At 42.9% G+C, this 16,815-nt stretch overlaps 1 protein-coding gene across 5 annotated transcripts in view; it reads left to right on the top strand.

Moving 5' to 3' along the window:
• TMC5 (transmembrane channel like 5) overlaps window positions 1-16,815 on the top strand; it is a 62,440-nt gene that overhangs the window by 29,004 nt on the left and 16,621 nt on the right. For all 5 annotated transcript variants that reach the window (XM_041748185.1, XM_041748184.1, XM_041748186.1 and 2 more), the window contains 9 exons: window positions 208-307; window positions 2,717-2,804; window positions 3,236-3,484; window positions 6,810-6,961; window positions 8,651-8,795; window positions 10,156-10,311; window positions 13,121-13,272; window positions 15,416-15,494; window positions 16,695-16,792. In XM_041748185.1, the coding sequence (XP_041604119.1) occupies window positions 208-307; window positions 2,717-2,804; window positions 3,236-3,484; window positions 6,810-6,961; window positions 8,651-8,795; window positions 10,156-10,311; window positions 13,121-13,272; window positions 15,416-15,494; window positions 16,695-16,792 (1,219 nt within the window). The remainder of the gene's footprint in view (window positions 1-207; window positions 308-2,716; window positions 2,805-3,235; window positions 3,485-6,809; window positions 6,962-8,650; window positions 8,796-10,155; window positions 10,312-13,120; window positions 13,273-15,415; window positions 15,495-16,694; window positions 16,793-16,815) is intronic.

Raw genomic sequence — 16,815 nt, 5'->3', positions numbered from 1 at the left:
CATGCTCAGCATGGAACTGACTAAAAAAAAAAAAATTATACCATATTGTTGTCTTGTTTTCATTGTGGCTTTAGGTATCACTGAGTCCATATATTATTCTTTCTTTGTGCTCTTCTAAAAACATGCTCAAAGTTCAGTGCCATATTCTAAAATGCTGAAATTCTGTGATAGGAAACAAAATTAAACTCCATTTCTTTTCCTCTACAGGTCAAAAGTTAATTGCATCTCTGATACCAATGACATCCAGAGACAGAATTAAAGCCATCAGGAATCAGCCAAGAACCATGGAAGAGAAAAGGAACCTTAGGTATGGACCCAAAGCTTTTCTTCTTTCCCAGATTTCACATGAACCTCAGTCTTCTACTTTTGCCCCATTTCAGAAAGATAAGAAACAGGGGTTCCTGGTGATACAGTCAGTGGGGTATACAACTCTTGGTTTTGACTCAGGTCATAATCTCATTGTCATGAGAATGAGCCCTATGTCAGGCTCCACACTGAGGGTGGAGTCTGCTCAAGATTCTCTCTCTCTCCCTCTGCTCCTCCCACTCGTGGTCTCTCTCTCTTTCAAATAAATAAATACATCTTAATAAAAGAAAGATAAGAAATATATAAATGCAAGAGAAGGGACAATATTTCCACAGAAAAATTCCAAATAATCTCTATAAATGCTCCTCTCTCCTTTCACCTGGAGTGTGGGCTGTGCTTAGTAATGTGCTTTTCAAAGCATGGAGTATGGAAAACAAAGGAGAGTAACTTTCCAGTGATGAGGTCTAGCCAACACTCCCTTATCCATGTGATCAAAGTTAGCATCCCCAGAGATATCTGGTCAGAAGAGCACATGCCTTCTGTGGTACTCTCTCCCAAAGACCATAACTCCAGTATCACCAGAGGAAAAAAATCAGGCAAACGCCAATGGAGGGACATTCTACAAAATACCTGACTAGTACTCCTCAAAATTGTCAAGGTCATCAAAAAAAAAAAAAAGGGAAACCTGAAAAATTATCGCAGAAGATTCTAAAAAGACATAACAACTAAATGGAATATGGGATGGGGTCCTGAAATAGAACATGACATTGGTGGAAGAATGAATGAAATCAGAATAGCGTGGAGTTTAGGTAATTGTATATGTGATAATGTTGGTTTTTTAGTTTTGGAAAGCTACCATGGAAATGTAAGATGTTGGGGCACTCTGGGTGTCTTAGTCACCTGGACATCCAACTCTTTATTTCAGCTCAGGTTGTGATCTCAAGGTCATGAGATCAAGCCCTGTGTTCGGCTCTGCACTGAGTGTGGAGCCTGCTTAAGATTCTCTTTCTCCCTCTCCCTCTTATCCTCCCTCCTCCCTCTGAAAAAAAAAAGAAAGAAAGAAAAGAAATGTAAGATGTTAATAGGAGAAAATGGTGAGTAATGTATAGGAATTTTCTGTACTGCTTTTGCAACTTTTTTGTAAATCGCAAATTACTCTGAAGTTCATAGCTTATGGGAAAGATAAAAAGAAAATAAATGACCTCAGAGGCTTCTAAGGGCAGGAATTAAAAAAAAAAAAAGAGTGAAGGATTCACATTTACTGTTCCTTATCCTTTTCTTTTGCAATTTGTACTCTTGGCAGAGACTAGTGGAGTGGATCCAATAATTGCTAATAAATAATTCAATGATGCAATTGTTCTGGGGTTGCAAAGATAACTTACAAAATCTGACAGGGGAGATGGATTCATGAACAAGTAAGTTATACACGAGAAAAAGGAGATCAGGCCAAATCAAGATAGAGAAGACTGCAGTGACAGGACCAGCTGGAGTGACACAGGCTGCTTGGGTGGTACATGAGGGGATGTGTGCCAAGCCTTGGAAGATGGTGATGTGGGGTGGGCATTTGGGTGGACAACGAAAATCTGGAAAGAACCAGGGAGAAATAGAAAGGAAAGGTAAGGAAGCTAGCTGTGGCTGGATCTTTCTGAAAACACTCTTTCATTTCAATTCTGCAGGGCTGCCTCTGTCGTAGGGCCTTATGAGGGCCCCAAAGACTGTACAGCAGGATTTACCAACTCCATTATGCCTGATATTGGGGGCTGGGTCATTCTCTGCTGTAGGATTCTGGCCAGTTTATTGTAGAGGGTTTAGCACAGCCCTGGCCTCCACCCACTAGAAGTTAGTAGCGAACCTCTCTCCCCTAGAGTTTGACAACCAAAAATGTCTCCAGACCTTGCTAAATGTTCCATGGGGGACAAAATCACCCCAGGTTGAGAACCATTGACTTTTAGTACTTTTCCCTCTCCCCCGAAATGATTATCACTCAAACCCTCCTCCCTTCTCTCTGCTTATTCCATTCTAGCCATCCCGGTTTCCCTGGGGTCCCACGTTGGCTGTTCCCTATGCAGGCAACAATCCCTTATCCAAACGGCTCACCCCTCCTGTCCTTTAAGACTTTGCTCAAATATTGTGCTGTTCCAAATTACAGCGCACTCCCCATTCTAGCATTTCCCATTTCCTTACCCTGCTCTGTTTTTCTTTTTCTTTTCCATAGTAAACCTTTTATTTATTATTTGTTGTCTTTCTGTCCCAACTAGGTGATATGTCTGCTCCATGAGCCGGGGAAATCATTCTCTTTTATCTCACTACTTGGGTTGTGCCTAGCATATCCTAGGCACTCAGTAAATATTTTGGGAACGAAATGATTCCAGCATTGGTATCTCTCCCTTTCTTCTGCTGTTCCCCACAGGAAAATGGTTGACAAAGAGAAAAGTAAGCACTCCCATCGTATGCTTGAGCTCAACTGCTGTGCTCAGTGTCTAAGTTCCATATCACGGGTAAGAGGCTTTTATCATAGTAAAAAAAATGGGCATAACAAGAGGCTGAAACAAGGTGGCAGAGTGGGGATGAAAGGGATCCAAGGGAAAGAGGAATATTCAGGGCTGTTTCATTGAAAGCCACAGAAATTGGGTCAGCCTAGGTGCAGAGAAACCAAGTGGGCAAGCAGAGGTCCAAGAGGTTGCTGAGTTATTTGGACAGCTTAGCTACGGTGTCACCTTCAAAACAGCAAACCTGGGGAGGTAATAATAGCACTCACTTTGAGGAGTGGTCCTGCACACTAAATGAGATAATGTTTACAAACATGCTTCGCATGTGCCTGGCATGTTTATAAAGCTCTAGACACTGTCCATTTTTGTTCTTACGGGACCTGCTCAGTAGACATTTGTTGAGGGGACGTCAGGCCGCATGCTTGGTATCCCTACCGCAGGCCTACCGGAGATCGAAGAACAGCCTGTCAGAACTGCTCGATTACATCAGCCTATGGCAGAAGACGCTCAAGGTCATCGGAAGCAAGTTTGGAACCAGCGTCCTCTCCTATTTTAACTTTCTGAGGTGGCTTTTGAAGTTCAACATTTTCTCGTTCATTGTTACCTTCAGCTTTATCATAATCCCTCAGTTTACCGTGGCTGAGAAGAACACCCTCCAGTTCACCGGATTGGAGCTTCTCACTGGGGCGGTAAGGTCTTCATTTCCCCCACTGGGAGCCCATCAGCTGGGAACACCCCAGCCCCGACATACCTTGCCTTTTACCCTTCCAGACCTCTCACTCTGCCTGCGAGACAACTGATAGGGAAAATGGAACTTTTTAAATTTATCTGTGTGTGTGTGTGTGTGTGTGTGTGTATTTAAGATTTTATTTATTCATGAGAGACACAGAGAGAGGCAGAGACACAGGTAGAGGGAGAAGCAGGCTCCCTGCGGGGAGCCTGATGTGGGGCTCAATGCCAGGACCCCAGGATCATGACCTGAGCCAAAGGCAGATGCTCAACCACTGAGCCACCCAGATGCCCATTTGTTTGTTTGTTTTAAAGATTTATTTACTTATTTGAGAGGGACAGAAGGAGAGGGAGACAAAAAATCTCAAGCAGACTCCCTGCTGAAGACAGAGCCAGTCATGAAACTCGATGCTAGGATCTTGAGATCATGACCTGAGCTAACGAAGTCAAGAGTCAGACAATGGACTGAGCCACCTAGATGCCCCAAAAGTGGGGCTTTAAAATGTGCTTTTTTTTTCCCTCAAAGTAACCTATACACAACATAGTAGACTTTCTGTCTTTAGAGGTAACCATACTAATTGTATTATTCATAATCTCCTTTTCTGTGCACATCCAGATACACACACACACACATATGCACATGTACATATACATCATTTTCTTCTCTTTTTTACAAAAGATGAATTATTCATATGTACTGCCTATGACTTGCTTTTGTTCGCCTGCTCTGTAGTGGATATCTCCTTCTGGTGTTCATAAAGCTACCTTTTCTTTCTTTTTTATTTTTCTTTCTATAAAATACAATGTTTTGAAAAGTTCCTACTATAGAAGAGAGCAAACTAAGTGAAAGTCCATGTTAGCATGTTTTCCTTGTCTATTGCCCCAGGTCAGAGCTCATCTTTGTCCACCATTTTTCTTTCCATACGGACACAGATAGATAGACACATTACAAACATATGCAGTTAGGTACTTAGATACGTAAGTAGATAGGTAAACATTTTTTAAAAAAATAAAAAGATGAGGCACCTGTGTGGCTCAGTCAGTTAAACATCTGCCTTTGGCTCAGGTCATGATCTCAGGGTCTTAGGATCGAGCTATGTCAGGCTCCCTGCTCAGTGAAGAGCTGCTTCTCCCTCTTTCTCTGTCTCTTCCCCCACTTGTGCTCTCTTTCATTCTCTCTCTCAAATAAATAAAATCTTTTTTAAAAATTTAAGAAAATTAAAAAAGTAAACAGAAAACAGGATACTACAGGTCTTACTTTGCAACCTTTTTTTGCTTCACTATGTATCTTAAGCATGTATATAGATCCACAGTATGCTTTTTAACAGCACCCGTAATTTATTTACCCAACTCCCTACTGAGAGACATATGGTTCCTGTCTTGTAAATTTACCTCATAGAAGAGATTTCTGCCATTGGGATTCTGTAGACCAGGGACTGACAAACTATAGCCATGGCCAAATCTGGCCTGCCACCTGTTTCTACATTTTTAAATGGTTGAAAAAAAATCAAAACAAGGATAACATTTTGTGAAACACGAAAATTATATGTGAAATTCAAATTTGTGCCCGTAAATAATGTCCTTCTGGAACATGGCCACATCCATTTGTTTATGTGTCTATGATGCCTTCCTGCTCTGGTGGCCAGTAGGGTTGTTGCTATAGCTGCCAAACCAAAGAGATTTACTCTCTAGCTCTTTACAGAAAAAAATTTGCTGACTCTTGAAGTAGAATGTTCAAAGTCAGGTTCTTTCATTTATTTTTTTCAATTTTTTTTTCTGTTGAAAATTTTTCCTTGGAAGGAGTACATAGGTGGCTTAGTGGTTAAGCACCTGCCTTTGGCTCAGGTTGTGTTCCTGGGGTCCTGGGACTGAGTCCCATATCAGGCTCCCTGCGGGGAGCCTGCTTCTCCCTCTGCCTATGTCTCTGCCTCTCTCTCTGTGTCTCTCATGAATAAAAAAATAAAATCTTTTTTTTAAATAAATAAAATCTTTAAAAAAAAAAAAAGACCTATGCTGAGATCAGAGTCAGACGTTTAACCAACTGAGCCACCCATACATGCCTGATATATATTTTTTATATTTGTATATATGAAACATTTTATTATGAAAAATTTCAAACATGGGAAAATAAAGAGTCAGTAAGTAAACATTCATATAAACATTCATATAAACCAAGTAAACCATTGCATAGGTTTTTAAATTGTTAATATTTTGACACATTATTTTATTGTATTAGTTTTTGGAAGCATTTTACAGTAAATTACAGACATCATGACATTTTATTCTGAGTTTCTTGTTTAAAAAAGATTTTATTTATTTATTTGAGAAAGAGAGAGAGAGCACAAGCACAGTGAGGGGCAGAGAGAGAGGGAGAAACAGAGTCCCCAACAAGCTGGGAGCCCAATGTGGGGCTTGATCCCAGGACCTTGGGATCATGACCTGAACTGAAGGCAGACAGTTAACTGAGCCACCCAGGCACCCCTACTCTGAGTTTCTTCAACATATATCTCTGAAAAATAAGGACACTTTCTGAAGTTATTACACCTAGAAAAATTAAAAATTAATATTATTTAAAATCCAGACCATATTCAGATTTCCTCAGTTGTCCCCAAAATGTCTTTCATAGCTTGCTTGTTCAGACCAGGATCCATTTAGAGCCTGTACTTTGCATTCAGTGGCTTTTTCTCTGAAATCTGAATTAATCTAGAATGATCTTTCCAGACATGGCCCCCTTTATTCTTGACATTGACTTGTAGCAGAAATCAGGCCAGTTGTCATGCAGACACCAACATCCTATCTTCTGGAATTGTCTGATTGTTTCCTTATGGGTCTTTCTGATTTGTTACTCTGGCCCCTTATTTTCTGTAAATTGTCTTTTTTTTTTTAAATTGTCATTTTGACCTAATGGCTTGATTCCTTTCATTCTGAACATTTTGACCATAATACCTAACAGATGACAGAGGCCAGTAATGGCTAGCTCTCTTGGTATTAGTCACACTTTGCTTGATCACTGTTTCAGGTGGTGACAGCTTGGTCCCTCCATTATAGAGAAGGTTTGAGAATCCTATCCAGCCTGAAGAGCCTAGTGATAAAAAGTCTACATTTTCAGTGCCCTTGGGTGCCCTTTCCCTAAACAAAAGGTTTAAATTGACTAATGCAAGTTTCATGCAGATGGGAAAGATGAACTGTGCTGGTTGATCATAGTCATCATTTTCTCTGTAGACCCCTCTGATCTAGGGTTTATTGTCCCTTTCAGGGTTATTTTATTTTATTTTATTTTTTCAGGGTTATTTTAGAGACACAGTGATGTACTATGGCTTTTACACCAATTCTACGATCCGGCATGGGAATGGCAGGGCATCCTACAACATGCAGCTGGCCTACATCTTCACAATCGGAGCATGTTTGATCATCTGTTTTTTCAGTTTGCTATTCAGGTATGGAGCCTCTGCATTTCTTGATTCTGAACTGTTTAGATTTAGGTAAAATTCAAGAGAATCAAAAGTGACCCAGGAAACCATTTCTCTGCAATTTCACCTTTCTGTTGCTGTCTGATCATGCTGTCAGACTATAAGTTTGGAAGAAGAGAGGTTTTTCTGTGCTTTAGAAGAAATTGGTCAGTCTGAAAGTAAGGATGTAGTGACCCAACTAGTTGTATGGCAAGAAGGGCATGGATGGACAATCGTCCCTTTGATAACTGTTGAAGAGGAGGTACAAATGTTCAACCTTTGTCTCATATAATGATGGACCTCAGAGTGCATGGCTTAAACAACAGAAATGTGTTTTCTCAAGTTCTGCAGGCTAGAAGTCTAAGATCAAGGTGTTGGCATGTTGGTTTCTTCCAAGGTCTCTGTCCTTGGTTTATAGAGAGCTGCCTTCTCACTGTGGCCTCACACAGTCTTCCCTCAACTTATGTCTGAGTCTTAATCTCCTCTTCTTATAGGACACCAGTCATATTGGACAAGGGCCCACCTTGATGACCTCATTTTGACATAATTACCTCTGTAAAGACCCTATTTCCAAAGACAATCCCTTTCTGAGATACTGAGTTAGGACATCAACATACGAACTTTTAGGTATACAATTCAGCCCGTAACAACCTCAATGCCAGCATAGTAATTCAAAATAAATGAGATTTCATTTTGTCCTATTTTGTTTAAATGAGGAAGTGTTTCTTAAACTGCTGTTAAGTCAGTGGTCTCAAATTTTGAAGGGGTAATGTCCATTTTACTCAGCATTTTTTACATTACCAGGCTCAGTGCTAAGTGCATCCTGGGCTGATTTCACTGAATCCTGCTGACATTGCCATGAGAATAGCATCTGCCTTTATAAAGTGCTTACTGTTCTAACCGCTACATTGCCTTTCATGGTTGGCTGACCAGTTCCTACTGCTCCGGTCTCCCAAAGATGTCATGTCCTAATCCCCAGAACCCATGAATATGTTACCTTACCTGGCAGAGGAGACTTTGCAGATGTGACTAAATTAAGGATTTTTAAATGGGCCAGTTAATCATAAGGGGTCCTTCTAAGTGCTCCCATCTCACAGGAAGGTCAAAGTCAGAGAGGACAGAAGATGCTCCTCTCCTGGCTTTGAAGATGAGAGGGGGCCATAAGCCAAGGAATGCAGGGAGCCTCTAGAAGCTGGAAAACGCAGGGGAACAGATCTTCCCCTAAAGTATCCAGAAGGAACACAGCTTTACCAACACCTTGGATTTAGAATCATTTTCTGACTTCTGACTTCCAGTAAGAGGATAAATGTGTGTTGTTTTAAGCCACTAAGTTTGGGGCAATTTGGTGCAGCAGCAAGTGGAAACTCATACAATTCTCATAGAAGCTCTGTGAGTGGGTACTATTATCCCCATTATGTAGATGTGGAAACTGAGGCTCATAGCAATTAAAACAACCACCATCCCCTGGGTGGTGATCCATGTTTATAAGCCAAGCCTGTCAGGTCTTGAAGCCAGTGCTCCTAACCATTATGTTGGTGATTGCATTGTTCCAGTAGAACCCAATGTTAGCTCTTCATACTACCTTTCACTGTTAATGATAGGACTTTCTTTTAATTTCTGCACTCCCCGATGCCTATTCCAATAACCCTTGAGTATTTTGGTTTCTGCCTTCCACAGCATGGCCAGGTATTTCCGAAACAACTTCATTAACCCCCACATTTACTCCAGAGGGATCGCTAAACTTATTTTCTGCTGGGACTTCACCGTAACTAATGAAACAGCTGTCAAGCTGAGACAGAAGAATCTTAGCACTGAAATAAGGGTAAGGCAAGCTTGCTTTATATAGCAGCTTCCCACAGCCAAGTTCCTTCTGTATGTCTGTAACCTTTCTTTTCTTTTTTTTTTTTAAGATTTTAGTTATTTATTCATGAGAGACACAAGCAGAGGGAGAAGCAGGCTCCCCACAAGGAGCCCGATGTGGGACTCAATCCTGGACCCTGGGATCACACCCTGAGCTGAAGGCAGATGCTCAACTGCTGAGCCACCCAGGCACCCCTGTAACTTTTCTTTAAGTAATAATGATTTTTTTTTAATGGCTCATGAGCTTGCCCCCCTCCCACCAAAAAAAAAGAAAAAAGAAAAGAAAAAGAACCAGACAAAACCAAAACACCTAAAAATATTCATAACGCCTAGTGCTGGTGACAGTTTAGGGAAATGAACATTTTCACACAATACGGTGGCTCTGTAATTGGTACCAGCTTACTGGAGGGCAGTTTAGTGATTTATATCAAAATGTTAAATGTAAATGCTTCTTGACCTCCCAGTTTAAAGTTTAACATTTTTTCTAGTGGTTTTCAACTCAGGACAATTTTGCCCCTTGGGGGATATATGGAAATATCTGGAGACTTTTTTTGATTGTCTCAGTTAGGGGGCGGGTGCTACTAGTGTGTAGTGGGTGGAGGCTGGGGATGTTGCTCAACATCCTGCAATGCATAGGAATGTTGTCACAACACAGAATTACCAGCTGAAAATGTTCATAATACCCAGGTCTATAGAAAAAAAAACTTATTAAAAAGAAAGAGGTAAAAAAAAAACAAACCCATAAATAGAAAAACCAAACCCAGACTCAAACCCATGACTCAGGTCATGATCTCAGGGTCTTGGGATTGAGCTCCGCATGCATTTGGCTCTCCAATGAGCAGGGAGTCTGCTTCTCCCTCTCACTCTCCCTCTGTTCTCTCTCTCTCTCTCTCTCTCTCTCTCAAATAAATAAATAAAATCTTTAGGAAAAAAAAAAAGAACAAGCAAAATTTATAAGCAAAGGGGCTTCGACAAGAGGTTTGAAGGTGTTAACTTCCTTTGTGTAGATACCCAGCCTTATTCTTCAAAAGAGTTTCTTGACCTCAAAGTGCTTTCCTGAAGAGCACAGTCCCAACCTATTGGTCCCATCTATTCAAACAAACACCCATCTGGAAAACATGTTTGTTGCAGTGATGGGGGTTCTTGATCCACTGGAGATTTTCCCATGAGTCTCTCATAATCCACATATGACATGAACTTTCCCCTTTCTTCTTCGGGTCTGGGATGGGTTTGTGGCTTGAAGGGGCAAACATTCACTCGAAGAGTCTTTGCTCACAGTGGAGAGGGTACTGTGCACCAACTTGTCTTTCTTGTGTTTGTAGGAAAACTTGTCAGAAATCCTTCAGGAGAATGTTAAGTTAACGCTCAATCAGCAGCTGATCCGCTTGTCTGCCCACCTGGCAGCCTGGGTTGTGTCTACTGGAGTGGCTGTTGCCTGTTGTGTAGCTGTTTATTATCTGGCTGAGAACAACTCAGAGGTAACCACAGGGGCAGGAGCCCCAGGGTTCATAGCACAGAACCAGGAGAAGGGATGAGATCCTGGAGGGGAGAGCAGTGTAGAGCTGCTACTCAAACCAGACTCTCTGGCTAGCAGCACTGGCATCAGCTGGAAGCTTATGAACAAAATGCAGAATCTTGGGGCCCTCCATTGGCCCATGGAGTCCAAATCCATCTTAAGAATGTCCCCTGGTCATGTGTGTGCACACCTCAGAGCAAGAAGCTTGGGACCAGTGGAGAGGTGGGCACTTGGACCACAGACCTAGGATTAAGTTTTGGTTTCTTCTTTAATTATTACATCCCTAATGCCTCCTACTGCCCCGGCACCGAGTAGATACTCAGTAAGTCTTGTGATATGATGGACTTTGGTGAATGATTTAACCTTTCTGAGCCCTGAGCCCCATATTCTTCCTTGCAAAACAGGAATGATCCTGACTTTGTAGGTGTGTGGTCAGGCCTAGAGAAAAGTTATGTGAAGAATCTACTTGGTGTCCAGTACTATGGGTAATGAAGGAATGTTAGCTCTTTTCTCTTTTTTTCCTAATGATATGGACTCTGAGACTAATTAGCTGGGTGGTCTGGGCAAAGTATTTTTTTTTTATTTCAGCTTTCAAATCCCTTGGAAAATGGGGCTAATTGTAGCCAGTTTGTTGATCTCTAGAATTATGGTACAAGCTGGTCTGATTATGTCACCTTCTTTAATGGCTTCCTATTACCCTCCATATAAAATCTATCTTCCATGGCATGACTGACAGATCTTCTATGATCTGATCCCTGTCCATATCTCTAGACTCAACACCCCACAACTACCCATATCCTACACACCAGCAACACTAAATGCTACATCCATAATTCCCTGAACACACCATGCCTTCCTCATCTTTAGGTGGGAAACATGCAGTTCATTCTCCACCCCACCTCCCCTAATTCCCTTATCTAGAAAACTCCTCCTCTTCTAGATTTCAACACGGTGTCATTTCCTCACCACCACCACCCTCACTAGACTGAGTTGGGTGTTCCTAACTCTGCAGGCTTTCTGCATGCCCTTGTCATTTGTGGTATTGAAAATTCCTGTTTATACAACTGTCTTCAAAAGATGGTAGCCGGGCTCCAGGCCCAATAGCTCGTACATAGTAGGTGCTCAACCAAAGCAGTGAATAAGTAAAGGAGAAGCCGGCAAGAAAATGGATGTAGGATTATATAAGCCTAAGGGTTTTCCATTAACCAGATGAAGGTGTGCCCTGAAAGAGGGGAAATGAAGTCTCAATGCTGAAGGGCTTGGCAATGCTACCTAGGATGGATACTGTGACCAGGGAGCTATAGGCATAAAGAAGACTTCTGAGTTTCTTCTTTACCTGGAACCTTTTCTCTACACCCACCTGAAGGGAAGGAGGGCAGTGAAGGAGGTGAGGAGGCAGAGGTTGAATCATTCCTATTGTTTGAACACCTGCTCTATGCCAGGCAGGAACAAACCTTTGTACAACTCCAGGGGTCATACTCATTGGCAACTACAGTTTCCTATGAATGATGCCCTACCTGTGTTATTTAGGGGCCACACCTTGCCTTATTTGGTCTCATTTAATTTTTTAAAAAAATATGTATTTATGTTAGAGATAAAGAGAGGGAGAGAGAGAAAGGGAGAGAGGAGGGAAGGGCAGAGGGAGAGGGAGAGAGAATCTTAAGCAGACTCCCCTCTGAGCATGGAGCCTGACGCAGACACAGGGTTCTATGCCAGGACCCTGAGATCATGTCCTGAGCTGAAATCAAGAGTTGGATGCTTAACCAACTGAGCCAGTTAGGTGCCTCTGGTCTCATTTAATTCTTGAGATGGCTCTATGGGTTATGGCCATAATCCCCTTATTATATGGACAGGGAAAAGAGGCTCTAAGAAGCTATGCTTCTGGCTCCAGACATTGCAGCTTCTAAGCATGGTGAGGGGGCAGCATTTGAATCCACCTTACCCTGGCCACAAAAATACTGCCCAGAGTGCAAGCGGGACTTTCAAAACCATCCAGAGGTAGAGAGGCAGAGTCAGGCCTTGGGAGTGGGGAGGCAAGGAAAGGGATAGGGATAGTGGAAGACTGAGGAAAAATCCACTGGAATCCTTTACTCCCAAGGATGCCTGGCAGAGGGGCACCCTAGACCTCAGTCTGAAGAGGACAAAGGTCCAGCATGGGCTGGCAGGGGCTCTGCTTTCCCCTAATTCAGCACCCAAGGAGAGTGAAGCCTGCTGAAGATGAACAGGGCCACACAGAAGAGGGGAGGAAACATTCTCCTGTGATCGATCGTGATAGATGGAGCATTCTATCATGCTCGCTTTGGGGGCACATACACTAGGATGAGCTTTTCTCAGCTTAGATGAATGTGTTTTCAAGTTTATCCTTGTGCTGTAGCTTCAGCAGATGGAAGTTTTTGCTCCAACAGCCAGGGGCACATCCTCATCGCCCCGGACCTCTTGTCAAGGGTGGTAAAGTCACAGAATTACTGTTTGAGTTCAGGCCCTTGAGGCACATAGACCCAGTACAAATCTGCCACTTCTTGGTTGGGGACCTTGGGCAAGATTTTTCCCCTCTCTGAGCCTCAGTTTGCCAATCAGATAAGTCTATTCATACCCACCTGCTGGGCTGTAGTGAGGATCGTGTGCCATCTTGTGGGTGATGCTTGGCTTGGGGTAAGTACGCCAGAGGAGCTACCCCTGAGGTTTCCCCATCATGGGCAGTCTTCTGTGGGAGGCAGGAAGGAGTTCAGTGCACACTTGGCATCTCAGCTCTTTGCCTCCATCCCCTGCAGTTCCTGAAGAACCACAAGGACCCTGGGGCAGTGCTGTTATTGCCTTTCATTGTGTCCTGCATCAACCTGGCTGTGCCACGCCTCTATTCCCTGTTCAGGCTGGTGGAGCGGTATGAGATGCCCCGGCACGAAGTCTATACCCTTCTGATCCGGTAGGTGTGCCCCATCCAATGACAGCCTCTGTTTCCATGGAGGGAAGTAAGGTGGGAGCTAGAACAGGTCAAGCTCAAGTACCAACATTCTGTTTTCTAGAAAGAATTCCAAGAAGAAAGTGTGTTTGGTGTGTGTTAATAGCCATAGAATCCAAAAAGCACTCAGAAAATACCGTTAAATCCATCTGCCCTTTGCTCAAAGTTATGGCTTAGCTTTCCCGATTGCTATCAGCCTGAGGATTAACATAATTCTCCATTATGAGATGTACAGTTGTGCATGTTGTATACTGCAGAAAAGTTCCTGGCTGAGGGGTTGTGTGGGGACTGAACTTTATTCACCGTTCCCATTAGTCAAGCTATGAGTCCTGGTAGCCATGCCTCAGCTGGGAGAAACAGGTGCATTTTTGAAATTCCCCACCCATGGGGAGGTAGAGGGGTGCTTTTGGCAATTCATTGGCTGGGAGGGTGTGCCTTTTTGTGCTAGAGGTGGCCCCAGGGTTTTGGTAAACAAAGCATAAAAGTACCCAAATTTTGTCCTTTTTTCCTGGCCTTTTCTCTGACCAGTTCCTGGTAATGGTGGTGTTTATAATAATAGGTCTGTACAATGCAAATTGAGTTTGCATAGATCAGTTCCGGAGCCTTTGCCTTCCATGGCCTCTGCAATCTGACTGCTGACCAGCTCTCCAATCTCATTTGGGGAATTTGGATGGAGTGATGGTAGACATGTGTGCTCAGTGGGCCATTTGGAACCAATCACTTTGCTATTGTGTTTTTTCTGATCATTAAAGAGGTTAGTTGCCTTTTCATATACACCAGCCATTTGTACTGCTTCACAACATATTCAAATATCTTCTCTGCATGAAAAGAAAATGAGAAAGCTCAGGAATATACAATTCTTTTCAATCTAAGATGAGCTTTCCTCATGCTTGCTTCAGGAGCACATATACTAAGATGAGCTTTTCTCAGCTTAATTGAGTGTGTTTTCAAGTTTAACCTGGAGCTCCCCTGCAATAAAGGTACATGTTCATCCAATAGATATTGAGGGTCTACTGCAAGCTAGGTACTGGGAAGAGATTGGGGATCTGGCATTGAAAAAGACATATCCATTTCCCTTCCTTCATGGAGCTGAGTCTAACACAATGGTTTTCAACCTTCAGCATGCACCGGAATTACCTGAAGGGATTGCTTGGCCCAGTTCCCAAAGCTTCGGGTTCAGTAGATCTGGGGTGGGGCTTGAAAATTTGGCTTTCTAGCAAGTTTACAGAGGACACTAATGCTAAATGGGTTGGAAGACACACCTCGAAAACTGCTGGCTTAGTGGCACACAGTTCTTGGTACACCAGGGCTGAAACCTCATTAAAACCAGCAGGTGTTGATTTAGGCAAAGTAACTGAGTTTAAGAGCTCAGGCTATGAGAGCAGATGGACCTCAGTTTTTATCTTTGTCATGCCCCTGGCAAGCTGTGTGACCTTGGACAAATTGTTTCACCTCTGAGGGATATAAAACACTCTCTATCTGGTGATAGAGTTGTAAATATTAAGAGTTGTAGAATGTTTAGCATTAAGTTGTAAAGATTAAGATGATTCAGTGAAGTTCTTAGCACAGTGTACTGTCCATGGTCAGCCCCCAGTGAATAGTATGTACATTTACTATTATTACAACGAGAAGTGAAGTCAGATAGTTTGGAGATGCACCAAAAGATGATATAGAAGTTGATATAAATTGGGTTACACTGCAGTAAAAAACATCCTCATCCTCTCTCTCCTTAGTCTCAATGGCTTGGAACCCAAAGATTTATTTCTTGGTCAATATTATATGTCCTTTGTGGATGGCGGGGAGTATTGGTCATGCCATTCATGCAGGGATCCAGGCTGAGAGCAGCAACCATATGGAATTTTGCTGATATCCATTCCAGAGGGAAGATAGTGAGTTCTGGAGAGTGTCACTGGCACTTAAATGCTCCAGGCTAGAAGGGACACACATCCCTTCTGCTCACAACTCATTTGCCAGAACTAGCCCTATGGCTCCACTCAAACTACAGGGGAGCAGGAATTTCAGTCCTAACATGTGACCAAAAGGAAATATTCAGTACTAATGACTATCATGGAAGGTAATGATAGTTGTTTTCTCTTCTGTTATTTAGAAACATCTTTCTGAAAATATCAATCATTGGAATTCTTTGTTACTATTGGCTCAACATTGTGGCCCAGGCTGGTGAAGAGGTGAGATTTCTACGCTATTTTGCCTTGAGTTTGGTTTCTTATCCTTTGACCACCAGGGAGAAAGTGAATTTCTCTAGTTTCTCAGAGTTTTTACTCATCATCTTAAATATTATATTATTCTTCCATCCATCCGTGTATTTATCTATTCATCCCTTCATCCATCCATCCCTCCCACCCTCCCTTCATCCCTCCCTCCCTCCCTTGCTCCCTCCATCCATTCATCCTTGGGCTGTGCACCCCAAACCTCCCTCTACTTGTTCAGTCAAATTTAAAAGCTCCTAGTCCATGAGCTCTTAGCACTGACTTCCGGCAGAGGTCAATTACCTCTGAACCAGTTTCATGAACTAATTCAGCCTTCCAATTTGTGCTAGCTTGCTAAACCCCTAGGCCTCTTTCTTAGTCAAGCAGTTATTAATGGATTTTCATAAGGTTAATAAAAAGACTGAAAGGGACACCTGGGTGGCTCAGCAGTTCAGCATCTGCCTTTGGCTCAGGGCATGATCCCGGGGTCCTGGGATCGAGTCCCACATCAGGCTCCCTGCATGGAGCCTGCTTCTCCCTCTGCCTGTGTCTCTGCCTCTCTTTCTGTGTCTCTCATGGATAAATGAATAAAATATTAAAAAGAAAAAAGACTGAAGGCATTATCGTCAGTGATGGCTAGCTGAGAAATTGGATCCAGAAGCATAGGACAGGGATGAAAAGTTTTAAGAGGAGAGATAGGGAGAGGCACCTGGGTGGCTCAGTTGGTTAAGTGTCTGCCTTCGGCTCAGATCATGATCCCGGGGGCCCGGGATAGAGCCCCACTTTGGGCTCCCAGCTGTGTGGGGAGTCTGCTTTTCCCTTTCCCTTTGCTCCTCCCCCTGCTCGTGCACACTCTCTCTAATAAATAAATAAAATCTAAAAAAAAAAAAAAGAGGAGAGATAATGAGAAGAGAAAGTTTGAGGTACATGTGGGGGGCAAGACTTACTGGGGGTGGGGGAAGGAAGGGGCACAGAAAGGGAGTAAACACCCTTGAAAACAAACTCAACAAATTAATGGTGCATCTCTGCCCAGAGTAGGTCTGCTTTTCTGGGTACACAAGGACTCTGTCAAACTGAGCCACCAGCCACATCCTAATGAGTGCAGGGTGCCAGGAACAGAGGGGAATTGAGCAGGAAGCAATAGCCCCTTCCATCTCCTGACTCTTATTTGCCTTTCAGTGTTGGGAAACCCTCATTGGCCAGGAAATCTACCGACTTCTTCTGATGGATTTTGTGTTCTCTTTAGCTGATTCCTTCCTGGGCGAGTTCCTGAGGAGGTAAATATTTGTCAGCCTTTAGT

The sequence above is a fragment of the Vulpes lagopus genome, chromosome 3 (assembly GCF_018345385.1).
Source record: "Vulpes lagopus strain Blue_001 chromosome 3, ASM1834538v1, whole genome shotgun sequence".
Lineage (NCBI taxonomy): Eukaryota > Metazoa > Chordata > Mammalia > Carnivora > Canidae > Vulpes > Vulpes lagopus.
This window is presented reverse-complemented; position numbering and strand designations above follow the sequence as displayed.